The 16,369-nt window shown below is 35.3% G+C and overlaps 2 protein-coding genes across 2 annotated transcripts; one reads left to right on the forward strand and one right to left on the reverse strand.

Moving 5' to 3' along the window:
• Nucleotides 1-1,271: 1,271 nt before the first annotated feature.
• On the reverse strand, nucleotides 1,272-9,176 carry LOC127064796 (uncharacterized). Its single transcript, XM_050996352.1, has 12 exons — nucleotides 8,921-9,176; nucleotides 8,439-8,661; nucleotides 7,909-8,200; nucleotides 7,414-7,728; nucleotides 7,200-7,248; nucleotides 6,789-7,115; nucleotides 5,623-6,710; nucleotides 3,911-5,546; nucleotides 3,651-3,734; nucleotides 2,928-3,163; nucleotides 2,163-2,231; nucleotides 1,272-1,723 (listed from the first exon to the last, which is right to left on the reverse strand). Exons 1-12 carry the CDS (start codon nucleotides 9,174-9,176, stop codon nucleotides 1,370-1,372), a joined length of 4,929 nt encoding a protein of 1,642 aa, XP_050852309.1. The 3' UTR covers nucleotides 1,272-1,369.
• Nucleotides 9,177-11,130: 1,954 nt separating this feature from the next.
• LOC127064797 (repetitive organellar protein-like) lies at nucleotides 11,131-14,613 on the forward strand. Its single transcript, XM_050996353.1, has 2 exons — nucleotides 11,131-12,513; nucleotides 12,583-14,613. Exons 1-2 carry the CDS (start codon nucleotides 11,131-11,133, stop codon nucleotides 14,611-14,613), a joined length of 3,414 nt encoding a protein of 1,137 aa, XP_050852310.1.
• Nucleotides 14,614-16,369: the final 1,756 nt, after the last annotated feature.

A 16,369-nucleotide genomic window follows, 5' to 3' on the forward strand; every position in this document is an offset into this window, starting at 1 on the left:
AAAAATGATTTTATCTAATCTAAGAATTTGTCTCAAGTAATCTTTTTTTATGTTATGACAAATTATATATGTATTATTTATTATTCTTTTTGTTATTTTAACTTATATTATTATTAAAATTATTATATTATTATTTATATTATAAAAAATGGAATCCGATAGAACGCATCTACACCGCTGTATGCTTTTTTCTTTTACACGACCAAAAAGAAACTATTGCGGAAATAAAACAGATCATTTATGAAACTGTGAATATAGAAAAAAAAGCAATGTTATATTCATCAATGTTCGTAAAAAGTGGTGTGTAATGTTTAAAAAATACAAAAATTATTAGTTTCAGAAATAATCGTGCACTGCAAATGGATAGAACTTTTTGGTACATCTAATATATGTTAATGTTGAAATCGTATTTGTCGTATCTAAAAGAAAACTATATTTACATATATATTTTTTCTTTATCATATCAGAGATTAGTATTAATGAATAACGAGTTGAAAATGGAAATAAAGTAATAATAAGATTCATGTTCGTGATCGAAAATCATCAAGTAAATTTCATAAAGACTGTTTCCATTTGAGATCGATTGAAACATCAGTTAAACGAATCCCAACAACAATACATTTAACATTTGATCCATTGGTGTATTTCGATTATATGTTTACTCTTTGTCGGTCGGCTTCCAATTGTGCAGAACAACGCACTACGAAAGCATCGTCGACGTGCCTACTACTACTCTTGTATCCAGTCTCGTTTCCGTCCACACCCAGCCACCAAAGTCCAATGCAATTGAATTAATCGCGATCGAATCTCTCGCAACCTCCTCTTCCGAAATCGAAAGCCACAATCGCATGAAGCACTAAATCGGACTTTCATGATAGGTTTTTCGTAATCTTTGCGAAACTACTTGATGAAAAAGGAGGAAGAGAGAAAAATTGTTTTTTTGAAAATAGACATTTTATCTTCAATTCAAATACACTCTACGTATTATTCCAAACGGAAAAGTTTTAATATATGTTTTATTTAAAATATTTTAATTGTATTTAAAAATAATTAATCTTGTTATAAAAGAATAGATTATTAGGTATTATTCTTTCACTCTCTCTCTCTCTCTCTCTCTCTCTCTCTCTCTCTCTCTCTCTCTCTCTCTCTCTCTCTCTCTCTCTCTCTCTTTCTGTCTTTTTAATTTTATTTTTAAATATAAAAAAAATAAATTTAAAAAAAAAACAGATAGAAAATTATTTTGATAAAGTTATATTATATACGTCAATGTAATCATTTCGGAAGAGTCATGACATTTATTTAATCGAAATTATACCGGTAATTACAACGGCACAAACAGTAACAACAATACACTGAACATAAATATGTTCTAATTCGAAAACTCGTTCGAAGTTAGGATGCCATCATCCATAGTGAGTTGTAGAGCCAGATTTCGTTTTCTCTCTAAATTCATTTCGTCGGATATTCGTATAAGATTCACTTGTTCGAGACGAAGAGCCTTCTTCAATTCCTGCAGCTTCCAAGACGCCTCCATTTGTTTCTCGGTTATTTGCCTCTGCAGTGCTGCAATTCTTTTGTTCAAAACATCATAATTTTCTTGAGAAGGACTTTGTCCAGTAAAAGTTGTACTGCAGCTTGGTGCATCTTGATCGTCACGAACTATACTCGACGTTAGTAAACAAATTTTATCGTGAAGATCTGCCATTTCTGTTAATGTCAATGACTGAAAAGAAATTACATTTTTACTTATACTTACACTTCTCTATCGACTTTTAATTAATTCAAATTTACATTTAAAGAATACGTAATTTACATTTAATATAATCCGTATAAAAAGTATGATGTATGATTACATACTTTTCATTTCTATATGTTATTACGTTAACTCTCTATAACCCAATTGTTTTCCATATTTAAAAAAAAAATTATACAATGTATAAATTATGATATTACTGATATTAATATAATAAACTATACTATAATTTCTACTTCAAAAACATTATATACTTTAGATATGGCACAACAATTAAATTTGTGGCGATAAAATGAAATAAAATTTCAAATATTAAGATATATCACACACGCATATACACACACAGATTATAGAGAGTTAAATATTCGATAATTATTACTTTAATCTTATTTCTAATACGTATACTAACTTTTAACCAATCATCGACATCAACCGGTGGCTTCTTCGCGTCTTCGGGAACTTCGTCTTCCAAAAATCTCTAAACGATTATTGTAATAAGTTTCCATTTGGCAACATTAAAAAAAAAACAGAAATACAAAAATTTACAGTAAAGAACGATATATATCGCGTAATAATAGATATTTCTCAACTGCACGTTATTATTACGGCTTGATGGCGACACATCAGCGTCAGAGAGTGCCAAGCGCTTGGATCTGCACGAACTAATTAATAACTGTAATTACACGATTTGTGTTCTGCGCCTGGTAACGTTAAACGTCATTTCGTAAACAAAGCTTCTGATGCCGTGCTATAAGAATGGATATGCAAACGCGCTACCTACTGGTAGAAAATTAAAGGCTATCAAAATGACTGATTTACAACATAAAATATTTATATATATATATATATATATATATATATATATATCGAATTCCCCAATGCATGATGAAATTTTTTTTCTTTTTTCTATCTCGAGGTCAGAAGCAAAAATAAACATTACAATACATACATTAAAAGATTTGATATTGGAATCTTTAATAATGTATTTGCTTAAAAAACTAAAACTCTTGCAAACACGAGCAAGAAAATAATAACTGCAGATAATTTGGAGATTTCTTCTACAATATCAAACTTTCGTTACGAAATAGCGGTAAACATTTAAGTTTGATCTTTTGAGAGAATGATTATGACAGAAAGAAAAATGATAAATTATATTCATCGACATTTCACTAACCAGTTTCAAAACTTCATCCTCTATCGTAGGTTTTCGTAGATCATCCAATTCCTGTATCTCGATTTCGGCACGGTAAATATTATTGCACAGTTCATAGGAAATCGGAAGTAACCCATCGAAAGGTGGAATTAAACTTCGAGCAAAATCATCGTCCTCTTCTAAATCCGAAATCATTTTCGGCTTTTCTTTCACTTTTCCACTTAAAAACGTAACGTAATCCCTCAAACGATTTACACCTATTCAAATAAGTCGATTTGTAAGAATAAGAAATTGATTTTATTATCGATTTTTATCGGTAAATCGTTCCTTGTTCTTTAAGAAAACAATGAATTTTGAAACATTTTTAATGAATTTATATTTTTCCTTTGATTCCCAAGAGAAAAATAGATATGGAAAATACTTAAGTAACTTTACCATCAATTAAGAATATGAAATTGCTATTTAAGTTGAAATTAAATTTGATTCAATTACAGTAATTGAAATTCGAACTCGAAATCGTGACTTTAGAACATTCTCTCGAAAACTGCTACAGATCGACATTATTTCCTGAAAGTTGTATTTGTGCATCTGTCGTTTCTAACTTCGTAAAGCCACAGACTTATTCAGAAGCATCAAACTCGTCGCCAATTAAAAGTTTCGAATACTTCGTGATCATTATCGTTCGGCTCGTTAAAATTCTTACATACTAGGAAAATATCTATTTGAACTTTGAACGCCTCTTACCATTGTTCTGTTGTTCTATTTTTTCCTTCAACGCTTTGATCGGAACTATAAGATCACCATCATCCAGAATCATCGGTTTGTCTTCTATTAAACGAAACAATGAAATGAAATAATATCGATGCTATTACTTTACTTAATTCTCACAAAAAAGACAGAGAGAGAAAGAGGGAGAGAGAGAGAGAGAGAGAGAAAGAGGAGAACTTTAAATAACTTTAGTAATAAACTTGGTTTAGGTAAGAGCTGGCCATTCTTCATAGTACCTAACTCAAGCTTCGACTTCGATAGTAATCGATCTATCTCTTTTTCTGAAAGACCTAAATCATCCGTCATCTTTGTCCTCAATTGACGATAATCCGTGTCCAATGCTTTGAGATTATCACGTGCCTTACTAATATCATTCTTCAAACTGTCATTCTCCAATTTTAATTTTTCCGTCTCTTTTTCACATTGGTCTAATTTTTTCTCCAACTCAGCAATGAGACCTCGTTGAGTTTCTATTTCCTTCAACGCATCATCCTTCATTTTGTTACTCTCTGCAAGATCTTTCTTCAATTTCTCATTGTCCGATTCCAACTCTTCTTCTTTTTTAATTTTATTTTTGAGCAGCTTACTTATATCGTCTTCAGGGGTTTTCAATGTGACCCCTTCAGCTTGCAATTTTTCCATTTCGGCACGTAGTTTGGTCAATTCCTCTTTCAATGCAACCAATTCTTCCTTGCAAGCGAGAGAATCTTTTATTGCAGTTTCCTCTCTCAGCTTACTCTCATCGATTGCATCGGGTCTCAATGTGTCCGCTTCAGCTTGCAATTTTCCCGCTTCGGCACGCACTCTTGCCAATTCCTCTTTTAATGCAGCCAATTCTTCCTTGCAAGCGAGAGAATCTTTTATTGCAGTTTCCTCTCTTAGCTTACTCTCATCGATTGCATGGGTTTTCAATGTGTCCGCTTCAGCTTGCAATTTTCCCGTTTCGGCGCGCAGTTTCGCCAATTCCTCTTTTAATGCAGCCAATTCTTCCTTGCAAGCGAGAGCATCTTTTATTGCAGTTTCCTTAGCATTTTTTTCGTCATCCAATTGTCCTTCGAGTTTATTGATCTGCGGCCTTAGATCTTTCAACTCTTCGAGGAGACTGACTTTCTCTTTTTCCATCTCAGATATTTTGTCTTCTACAGTCTGCGATTTACTTGTCGTGTCTAATAAAATTTGTTTACCTGATTCTAATTGATCTTTTAACTTTTCCTTCTCTTCTTTTATTCTTTTCAACTCCGCCTTTATTTCATCGTTTTCTTTCTGACAAGAAGATAAGTCTGCTTTCAGTTTATCGATGTTCGATCTTTCCTCGGCTAACTGAGACTTCAGTTTATCGATCTCGATCTTTTGCCCATCTTCCTGACCTCGAACTTTACCGTAATCTACCTCTAGCTTCTGTTGGTTGGCCTTTATGTTGTCGTTCTCGTTTTGCAACCTCGCCAAATCCGCTTCTAACTTGGCTGCTTCTACCGAGAATTTCTCCTTTTCGGCCTTCAATCCCGCAACTTCCCCTTTCATCGAAGTATTCTCAGTTCTCAGTGTTGAGATCTCAGCCTTTTGCTGTTCTATTTCAGCATCGGCCGACGTCAACCGTTTCAAAGTATCTTCGAGCGAAGTTTTCAGATCTTTGTTCTCGTTTCTAAGTTTCGATAATTCGGCCTTCAATGCTGTTAGCTCATCCTTCAGACTGATATTCTCCTCCCTTATGTTACTGAGATCCTTTAAGCACTCTTCTATCGATGACTTGTCGACTCCATGAGACTTCTTCAGATGATCCAGTTGGGACAGTATGTCTTCATTGTATTTCTGAAGTTTCGAATTTTCCTCCTCCAATTGAAACACTTGTTGTTCCAATAATTTCTTAGATACCTAAAACACGACCAAGATGCATATATGCACATTTTTTGTTTTCGGCATAAAGTAATGGAACGAAGAAAATCATTACCTGACATTCGACCGAATCTTTCGTCGTTTTCTCCAAGTTCTCCTTCAACTTATCAACATTTAAATTGATTTTAGCATTCTCCGTTTCCCAGTGATCAACTTCTTCCTCTAATTTAGTAATTTTTGCCTCCAGATCGGTTATTCGATTATTCAATGTTTCGTTTTCTTTACTCAAATCCCAATTGGCGTTCTTCACTTTTGACAAATCATCATCAAACTTCAACAGCGTCTTCTTCAGCTCTCCCTTTTCTTCTTTGAGATCTTCGTTTTCTCGTTTCAATTCGTCAATCTTAGCGAGCAAATTCTTTAACTCGTTCTTCAGAGCCATCAATTCCGTCTCAGTGTTACTTCTTGCCGATTTCTCAGCGTTTAACTCATCCAATGTTTCGTCTAACTTTGCCTTTAACGTTTCTGATTCTTTTCTGAGAGTCTCACTAGCAGACCTCAAATTTTCTAGTTCGGGCTTAAACTGACTTTTCTCCTCGTTTTGCATTTTCAACCGTTCATTTTCATCTTTAAGTTTATCCAACTCCTCTATCATTTTATCAAGAGCGTCCTTCATCGCTATACTCTCGTTCTTTATCCTCTCAGCATCCGCCTTTGCTCGTTCACTCTCTTCCTTCGATGCATTATTTATAGACTCCAACTCGTTTATCCTACCTCTCAAACTATTATTTTCCTCTTTACATTTATTCAACGCCTCGAGTGAGCCATCGACCTCTTCTATTTTTCTCCTGAGTGACTCGTTTTCTGCCATTAATTTATCGTTCTTTTCGCCGAGTTTCGCGAGTTCCTCGGCTAATGTTGCCTTTTCGTTTTCAGTCTTCTCCTTCTGAGTCCTCGCTGAATCAAGTTCACTTTCAAAATGTTTAATTTCTTCCTCAGCCTTCTCATGCCTCTCTTTCTCCCTACGTAATTCTTCCAATTGATTGGCGAGATTTAAATTTTCGTTACGTAACTTTTCCATTTCTATTTCCATTGAATCGAGTTTATTACTAAGATCATTTTTCAATTTTTCTTCATCGGCAAGCAGCTTCTTCAACTCGTCCCCTTCGAGCTTCATAGTGTTTAACTCTGAAATTAAATTATCTTTTTCATCGTTTAGATTCTTTAAAATATTTTTTAAAGAAGTCAATTCGTTTTCCAAATCTTTCATTTTCTTCAAACACTCTTCGTTAAGTGCCCGTTGCTCTTCTGCATCTAGTGCCACGCTTCGAAGTCGTACGATTTCATTCTCAAAATCAGAGATATCTTTCTTCAGGCTCGTTTCCTCCGACAATTTTGAATCCATTTTTTCCTGCATATCAGCCAATTTCGCAGCATAATCCTTCTCTGATTTTGCCTTCGATTCGAGGATTTTGATAATCTCGTCATTTCGTTCTGAAACAACCTCACGCGTTTTCACTAATTCGTCTAAAAGTTCATCTCTCTCAATTTCGATACTGTACAGTTGAGGCTTAACTTCGTCTATTTCTCTCTGCAACTTACTGAGATCTGCAAGAATGAAACGAGATAAAACTCATCACGATAATGAGAAATCCTTGTCCACAACAAAAAATTCATTATTGTCATTCGTACCGTTTATATCAATCATCGATTGTCGAAGTTCATGAATGAGACTGGTTATCTGAAGAAATGACATAAAATTGATTATAATCAATCTCGTAAAATATACAAGCGAAGAAGAACTTAAGAAGTAAAAAGAAAAAGAAAAAAACTAAGACTAAATCGGGAAATTAATAATGAATAATCGGAGGTCTAATTAAACGACTGAGAGATAACAAAATCTTACTTTTTCGTCTTTTCTTTGAAGTTCTGTCTTTACCGCAATTACTTCTTCCATCAGAGTCTTGTAGCTTACAGTAACCTTATCGAGATCCGATGCAAGAGTGATAGAGGATCTCCTCTCTTGGTCTAACTCTTTCGTTAAAGACTCAAGGGTGGTACTCTTTTCGTCTAGCTGCTCCCTCATAGCTTTCATAGCTTCCTCGCAATCTTTCAGTTTTTTTTCTAGATTCAGCAACTTGTTCTGGGGTGACTCTTCAATCGTTTCTACATCATCGTCGAAACTCATCGTCATCGACTTATCGTTATCGTTTCTTTTAAGCTACTTAACACAATCTCTTATCGATAAATCAGATACAGAATCAAAACGGTGTTAAGCCAGAAAAAATAACATTTTTCTTTACTCGAAAGAAAAAAGGAAAATAAACGAACGGAAGCTCGATAAAATTGATTCGTCGAGAAGAATGAAAAATCAATAGAAATTTTTACTTTTGTAGATTACAGGATCATCGGCAAGCTTCTTCAATTCATCGATCTCCTCTGGACTCATACCGAGATCTTCCAATAAACGGTGAAGTCGTTCGTTATCCAACTTCAATTCCTCGCAACCTTTCGAAAGATCAACCATCGTATCCATAGACCTTTCGACGACATCCGCGACCTGCCGGTCCGCCTCTTCACCATTCTTCATCAATTCTCGTAATTTCGCTCTGAGACGATTCAAAGCTGCGCAAGAAGTATCATCTTCCGCTTCAGCCAATTTCAATCTCAGTTCGCTTATTTTTTCTCTAAATCTACAACGAAATTTATTTTAGAACACATATTTCCACGTCTGATTCTTCGACACTATATGATACATAATCATTATAACGATAATAATATATATATAAGTACATATCTGTGTATATATGTATAGATAATATACGTAAATGTTCATTACTATATAAAATTTAATTGACAGCGATAATTAGCAGTGACTCGATAGTTTTTTAGCCTAATGCTAGATAATTAGCATAATTAACAATAAATTACTGTTTCTTTTCAGCAACGAAACGCTCTTTTAACGTTTTCATCTTCTCCCTGACATATATAACTTCCTCTTCAGGATCTTCCCAACATTCACGTTCGGCAAGACTCTCATCGAGATTCTTCAGCTTTTCCTTAAGCTCTTCATTTGCATTTTGTAGTCTTTCGGTCTCTTGGCGATAATGCACAATCAGAGGATCGGGTTTTAACGCGACATTCGTGTCAACGCCTGCAAAGCGTTGAGAAATTACTTCGACCAAATCAAACGTTTCTCTAATTATTCCGTAAAGAAAAAAAGAATAATCGCGTACGAAACAGGCTAAAATTGAAGAAGACGTAAATATAGAGAGTGAGAGAGAGAGAGAGAGAGAGAGAGAGAGAGAGTCGAGTGTCCCTAAAAAAAATTAAGATAAAAATAGAAATATTTGGAAAACAAAAAATATGTATATATATCTTTGTTCAACGCAGCACTCAAGATATGATGGTACCGAATGATTGTAGGGCTTGTTTCAGAGACCTAGTTTCGCTTTCAAGCTGAAGTCTCTCCATCCGCCATTTCTTCGTTTGGCAGCGCATCACTGCAAGCTTTTTTAAGGCAAACGAAAGATCCCGGATCTCCGACTCCTTCGAATTATCACTGAAAGGATCATAGCTGCAACAACAGCATGGCTCGCTCGGTGAATGTAAGGAAATATGAGATGATTGTATGTCGCATCCACACGGACAAATGCCGAGGTTCGCCATTCTGTTTTAATCGAAAAAAGAAAAGAAAGGAAAAAGATTAAAAAAGGAATTAAAATAAAAAAGGAAAGAAATTTTTTAGGTTACGCCCTCACACTTCCGATATTTTTTATTGCTCTCACTGCCGTCGAATCACCGATGCGAGTGAGTTGCACGAGAATTTTAAGTTATCATCGAGAAAGCCTAGCACTCGTCGCTGCGAAACTATGTCAGCATGAGTAATTTTTTCGATAGAAACTTAACATGAAATCCTAGAGATCCCTCGACGTCAGCCAAATACGTTATCCTTTTATTATCGATTAACGATATCGATGCATCGATAACCTCGATAGATTAATCTAGATATAAGAGATATCGCCAATTTTCCATATTCATAGATTTTTTTAAATACGATTTAATCATAGTTTTATTTAAATATAGTTTCACGGTAAAAGAAATAACGAAGGAAATTATCTCATAAAAATTGGATAGCTAATTTCAAATTTAGCTCTCCAAATAATTTGATTTCATTTCCGTAATAACTAGTTTCAGAAATAAATATTAATCATCGATTGTCTTTCTACCATATAATAAAATTTTAAGTATAATTAAATCTAAAGATATATTAACGTATATAAGGTTTAATCTTTTAATGTGCTTTTCTTCGATCGTCGCTGTATTATTAATTACCTTTTTCCAAAAGTCCTATATCATGTGTCATCCGAAGAACGTAGAAGTAATGCAAAACGTTTGTTAAAAATTTGAATTAAATCGAGCAAAGAACGACGAAACGTCTCATTCTTAAAGAATAAAATTTCATCATATCCGATTGTGAGTAGCGCAATTAAAAAGGCCTGAAAAGTTTCTCGCTTTCGATTCGAAGGCGCCTAGTGCCTTTTCATTCCTCGAAAAATCATACTCTCTAGTTCTCGAGAACGTAACTTTCCTCATTTCTCCGAACGAAGAATTATATCGACGTTTGCGACACAGTGACTTCGCGTTAAATTCTCTTCGCTTCATTGAACACGCTCCTTCTCGCAATTTCTCGTTATACTATCGTCTCTTATAACGCGATCCGATATCGAGTAACTTGGAAAACGATACCCTCGTTCCTTTGCTTTCGAGAGCTTCGAGAGTACTTTGAGCCATGTCCGACTACATCGAAGATCTTATCGAACGGGATACATCGTCAATTAAATTCTATCAGTAATTGCGAACTACGAAGAAAATAGTTTCGACGTGTAACACCTGTAGGTGAGTGATAGGTATATAAATGAATACGTTGTCAAATAATTTTTCATTTCAAATAATAATAATCGATCGATTATCATTGACTATCGGAATAGAACGAGATGTAATAAGATCGATGATCGAACTTTGTTTTAACGTATCGTACGAAACTTCGTGCGTTTATATCAAAATCACTGGTCAAGAGTTAAAAACGCGTATATAAATTCTCTCTCGTAGGAGAGAACAGTGTCGCTGAAGACTCACAATGCGTCATCGTTCGAAAGTGAATCTCCCACCTGAACTAGCCGATTTCGATTTGAACACTTTACCAGCTACGAATTGACGTCAACGATCGAAGAAATGCGAAGTATCCCTGATATCACAGAGATCGCTCGTTTCTCTAATCTCCCAGAACGTTAATCATACAAGTATCTAACAGGGGAAAGAAGAGAACTTAAAAAGTAATTAACTTCGAGTACCACTTAACCCTATCGATTTTAGTTCAAATAAATAAAATAAATCCGCGAGAGATAGGATAGAAATTGTGCGTTCTCACGAGAAATCATTAAAGGAAAGTAAGATAGAGTTGTTCTCAAAGAGGGAAAAGATAAAATTAAAGCATTCCAGCTTTAATCTTCGAAGATTATTAATAAAACCTCGTCGAGATGATCACACGAGACTGACGAAAGGAAAGTAAAAAGGAAAAAAAAAAAGAGAAAAATTCACTGGAACGTCGAAGCAATTCAAAATGACTACTGAAAACGGCAATAGCTTCGAGATGAAAATAAGTAATTTAAGAACGGCGTTAGCCGAAGCGGAGAGCGATATAACGCGAGGGACTGCGTGCAAATTGCGAGACAATATCGTTAAGATGAGAGAGAAATTCGCCAATGAGAGAAAGCGCCTCAATAATGAGATTCAACGATTGAAGAGACGAGTTCGAGAAGCCGAAGAAAAACGATGGAATGGCAATGAGCATATCGAGACTATCGGGCAATTGAAATCGAAATTACGAGAATTTGCAAGTGGCGATCGCACAATGGAGATCATTTTTAAGAACATCATAGGTAGAGTTGCTGTAACGGTGCCAAATCTCTCAGAGGAATTAGTGAACGCTAGCGAGGATCTCTACAAATCGAATTGCGAGAACGGACAATTGCGTTACGAGATCGATAAAATCAAAGCGATGTTACGTATCAAAACTGGCGACCCAGAAAATTATCGTAAAAGGATCATTGAATTCAAAAATATCTTGCAACGATTGAAAATGAACGTGGATTCTCTTAAGAAAAATCTCGAGGATAGTTCTTGGAACAACAGTTTCGATTTTTGGAAGTACGTCAAAGTTATCGAGAAGATCGATAAGACGATGAACGAATTGGGGGACAAACTGAGAAACGATCGACATGCTCTTATAACTACTGGCAATCCTGATTGCTTTCGTTACGTCACGAAGATAGTCGAAGTTAGATTGGTCCTAAGACGGTTGCATGAGGAACTAGAGAATTCTTTAACTCTGTCAGAAAAATGTAAAGACGAGAAGAAGAAGAAAATGAAGAAAGATTACGTTAAAAGTGTAGAAATATTAGAAAAAATGATCGAACAAACGAACATTGAGCTTGCTAACTTGAAGATCGAGCCCATGGCTAACTGTAAACTCGGTGGTACCAATTGTCTCGAGTACTTGAAGAAAGTAACAGCATTGGAAGAGATACTGAAGAGATGCAAAGGAAAGATCAGCGAACTTGATACAAATCCAAATGAAGATAACGCACGAACGTCTCGGCCGAAAACGCTCGAAGAATTGAGAAAACTCATCGACGAATTGTATTCTCAATCGAAGGATCTAGAAGGTACCGTTTATTCTGGCAACGATCCGAAATTGTTGGAAAGAATCGAAGAACTGGAAGAATTGTTGGTCAAGTCGAAACTCGAGTTATCGAATAAAGAGGGAATCATGAGTGCGTTAAAGGAAAAACTCGAATGGGGTAAGAAGGAATTGGAGAAAACGAAAGAGAAAAGTATGAATCTTAGCAAGCAGATCGACGAATTCGAAAAGAACTCGAGAAATCGGCTGGAAGAGATGCGACGAATGAAAGCCGAGTTAAATAATTCGACAACACAATTACAGGTAACGATTCCTTATTCGTATATACGTTACTTCGTATAAATAAATGTTCATTATATCGACTTACTACAGAATCTACGGAACGATAAGAAGAATTTATTCACGGAAACCGAGAAAATGAATAAACTGTTGAAGGAAAGGAACGAGGAATTGTCTACAATCCGTGCTTCAAAGTTAAAACTTGAGAGAGATCTGGAAGCAACATCGAAACAATTGAACGAAGAATTGAAAAAGTCAATGCAAACGTCGAAGGAAGAAAATTTGCGTGAACAATTAGAACACAAATTGAATGAAGCGAACAACACGATAAATGATCTGAAAAAGGAGCTCGATTTGATGAATTCTGAAAGTAAAAAGATCGAGCTCGAGGTCGTACGTTTAACTTCGGAAAACGAGATGCTGAGACAACGATCGAGTATGATGGAAGAGACTCGTGAAGAATACAAATTACTGTTATCTAAACATGCAACTTTAGAAAGTAAAGTTGATCGTTACGATAAAGAAAAGAACAAACTGAAGGATGAAATCTTGGAACTGGGAGCCGAACGAAAGTCAGTTAAATCGATGATCGACGAATTGAATAAGAAAAATAATTCGCTTTTGGAACAAGTGGCAACATTCCAAATAATTCAGTCATCGTTAGACGAGGAAGCGGACAATTGGAAAAAACGCTCGAACGAGATTGCAAATGTCCTTGAGCGGACCAACGAGAAGCTCAGAGATCTTCGAACAGAAAATTTGACGCTCAGCAACGATCTAAGTGGTTTGACCATGAAAAATAACGAAACGGAGGCTCTACTACGCATGATCTCGACGGAAAAGAATCACTTGATGACGCGTACGAAGGAACTCAACGAAGAAAACTTCTCGTTGAAGGATCACCTGAATAAAAGGAAAACCGAATGTGAATATCTTTCCATGGAATTGAATAAGTCTAGAATCGAATCTGACGAAGCGAAATCTAACATTTTCGAGCTGAGGAGAACAGTCGAAGAATTGCAAGAGAAATACAACGAAATGAGGAACGAGTACAGAATACTTGATAATCATGCGAAAAGTCTGCAAGTTAGCAACGAAGCTTTGCGTTCGGAGAACGAAATGGTGAAAGCTCGTTCGAACGAGTCCCTCGAACAACTGCAAAACTTGGAATTCAAGGATGAAGATAATACTAGATTGTACGAAAACGAGGAAACAAATGACAAAAAAATGATGGAACATAAAAGATCGATTGATAAAATCAAGGGTAAGAGCAAGCCGAAGAAGAAGATTGAAACGAAAAAATTGAGACTAGCGAACGAAAGTTTAAAGTGCGAAGTGGCTAATTTAAGAACTGAAAACACAAAGATCAAAATCGAATTAGCTCAAATTAAAAACGGTTCTCGTAAAGACAAACGACCCAGCCATTTAGAAATAACGGAATTTCGAAGAGTTTGTATGAAAAGTCAGGAGAGCGAAACTCAAGTCGAGCCAAATTCTCAACAACTCGTATCGCCAAACGAGATGAATCACGAGACTTTAACTCCTGGTTTGGATTTAAAAGAAAAGTTTGACACATTGACTAACATTCTCTCGAGAATGAAGATCGTGAACGGTGCTTTGAAAGCTGAAATTGATATTTTGCGAGATAGCATGCACGCTGCGATCACTGATAAAGACAAAACCGTCAATGACCTTCGCCGTGCTCTCGATGAATTGAAAGCTCTTAAAATCGAACTGATAAAGCTCAGAGACGAGAAGCAAACTCTCGGAATACGATTGGATGACGCTAGACAAGAAGTGAATAGCCTAAAGATTGAAAAAATCGCTTTGAAAGACGAACTCACGGTCCTCAGAAAGACAAACTCTGATCTCAGAACGAAAATTGGCGATTTACAGAATTCCTACGAGAAACTGAAAACGCTCGACGCGAGATTGGAAAACAAATTGATGGGTACGTTGAAAAATGTCAATAAGTATACCGTCTCGGTTGAAAACTCACACGAATTTGAAAACGAACTCAATGGTATCCTGAAGGATTATACGTTGATGAAGGAATCTTTGGGCATCGTCAATTTTAAATTCGATAGTTGTAAATTTGCTCAAGGAGAAAATAACGATATTTAAAAATAAATACATATTCCTGAGAATTGTAAAATCAATAAAATAAATCAAAACTACGTATTTGTTATCTGCCTACGAAGGAAGTACGAAGAAAATATACATAATTTATTTGATATCAAATTTATTTAAATGATTATATAGAACGTAAGTTATTTAGAAAGAGATGTCCAAATATTTTAATCGATTAGGAATATGAAAAAGTGATAGCAATGAAATGAATTATAAATATATTTAATTGTAAGTAAGATCTCATAAAGGATGAACTAATTTCAAGTCTTCCTTATCTTTCTAGAAAACATATCATTTCTTGAATTTTAACTAAATATCATTAAGCACGTTTTCTGTAACTCCGGTTACACCCGATAACACTTCTGATTAAGATAAATTATGATCAAATATGATACATACTTTGATGATATAAAATCAATCGCATTTCGATTCACATTTTAAATGGCATTTCAGATATATATCTACGTTTATATAAGTATATATGTTAACTGTAAGGACAACTATATAACTTAGATTTTCTTGCACCGGTGACTCTCGAAATGAGAAAATTAACAGCAAAATGCGTTAATAATGGCCGAATAACCAAGAAGATATCGTCCACGAGCTGGTAATATATTAATCGCTTTAGAACATCCCAGGGTCGTTGCGGAGACGTTATCGCGTTCCACTAAAATTCTACCGCGAGATTATTTCGACAAAAAGACGAAGCTCGCTCGCTTTGCGACATAGTTCCTGGCCATCTATCATTTCTCCGGAGGGTAGAGGTCGAGAAGAGAAGCAGAGAACGGCAACGACGAGGCTTGCTGAAAATACTTTTCAGACGTAATTCCGTTACATCCTTGACCACATTTTCCTTGCGATCTTCGAGCCACGACCTTAAATCTTCTAGAAACTATCAGAATTCTCTTCTACACGAACGATACTCGTTAAAAATGATACCATAGATTCTACTTTGCAAAAAAGTTAGATACTTTTAATTATCAACGAAATAATAATCTTCATCGATGTTGGTCTTTCAAGTAATTAAATGAATAAAAACGATTCAAACATTTCAACGAATTCATTAATTATCTAAAAACAGAAAAATCCATGAAACGATATATATATACACACATCTCTTATTCATAATTTTAATCTCGTACAAATTTATGAAAATGATTTCAATGTTAGAAACGATTCATTACATCGACTCATACATCGCTTATAAACGATAAAGAGAAGGGTTTACGGATAGATGTGCACGTAGATGAAGCGAATAGATAACTAGGTACCCGTAAACACGATGCTAGATACGTATACGTATGCATCTACATATAAGATGCATGTATATGTATATGTTGGAAGGACATGCCTTCGGCGTGGCTCGACCAAAGTTATTACAAGGCGGATCCTGCGGGTGGGAAATGTCACGCGACTGGTCGCTTTGACATTCCTCCACATCGTAATGTCATCTTGTAGACATCTCTGTTGTCCTCTCATCATACACGATCTTCGCCATCGATCGATGGAACATTTTTAATCTGGCTAATTGGTCAAAAATTACGATTAGAAATAATTTCAATCTTAATTAAATTAATCGATCGATAAATTGCTAATCCTAATCCAGAGTACTTATATAAATTCTATTTTAACAATGAGTACGATACAATTTTTAATACAATTCAACTTTCTCATCTGACGAAAAAAGATTAATCTGAAAATCTGTAAAACGATCGATTTCATATGGGACGACTTTTTTGTGATCGTTTTA

This window comes from Vespula vulgaris, chromosome 6, assembly GCF_905475345.1.
Source record: "Vespula vulgaris chromosome 6, iyVesVulg1.1, whole genome shotgun sequence".
NCBI classification, from domain to species: Eukaryota; Metazoa; Arthropoda; class Insecta; order Hymenoptera; family Vespidae; genus Vespula; species Vespula vulgaris.

Coding starts and splice junctions, on each gene's coding strand:
- LOC127064796 (XM_050996352.1), bottom strand. CDS start 9,176: ATGGCGAACCTCGGCATTTGTCCGTGTGGATGCGACATACAATCATCT. Junction 5,547..5,622: donor AAGATTCGGTCGAATGTCAG/GTAATGATTTTC, acceptor GTCGTGTTTTAG/GTATCTAAGAAATTATTGGA. Junction 3,735..3,910: donor GAAGTCGAAGCTTGAGTTAG/GTACTATGAAGA, acceptor TTCGTTTAATAG/AAGACAAACCGATGATTCTG.
- LOC127064797 (XM_050996353.1), top strand. CDS start 11,131: ATGACTACTGAAAACGGCAATAGCTTCGAGATGAAAATAAGTAATTTA. Junction 12,514..12,582: donor ATTCGACAACACAATTACAG/GTAACGATTCCT, acceptor GACTTACTACAG/AATCTACGGAACGATAAGAA.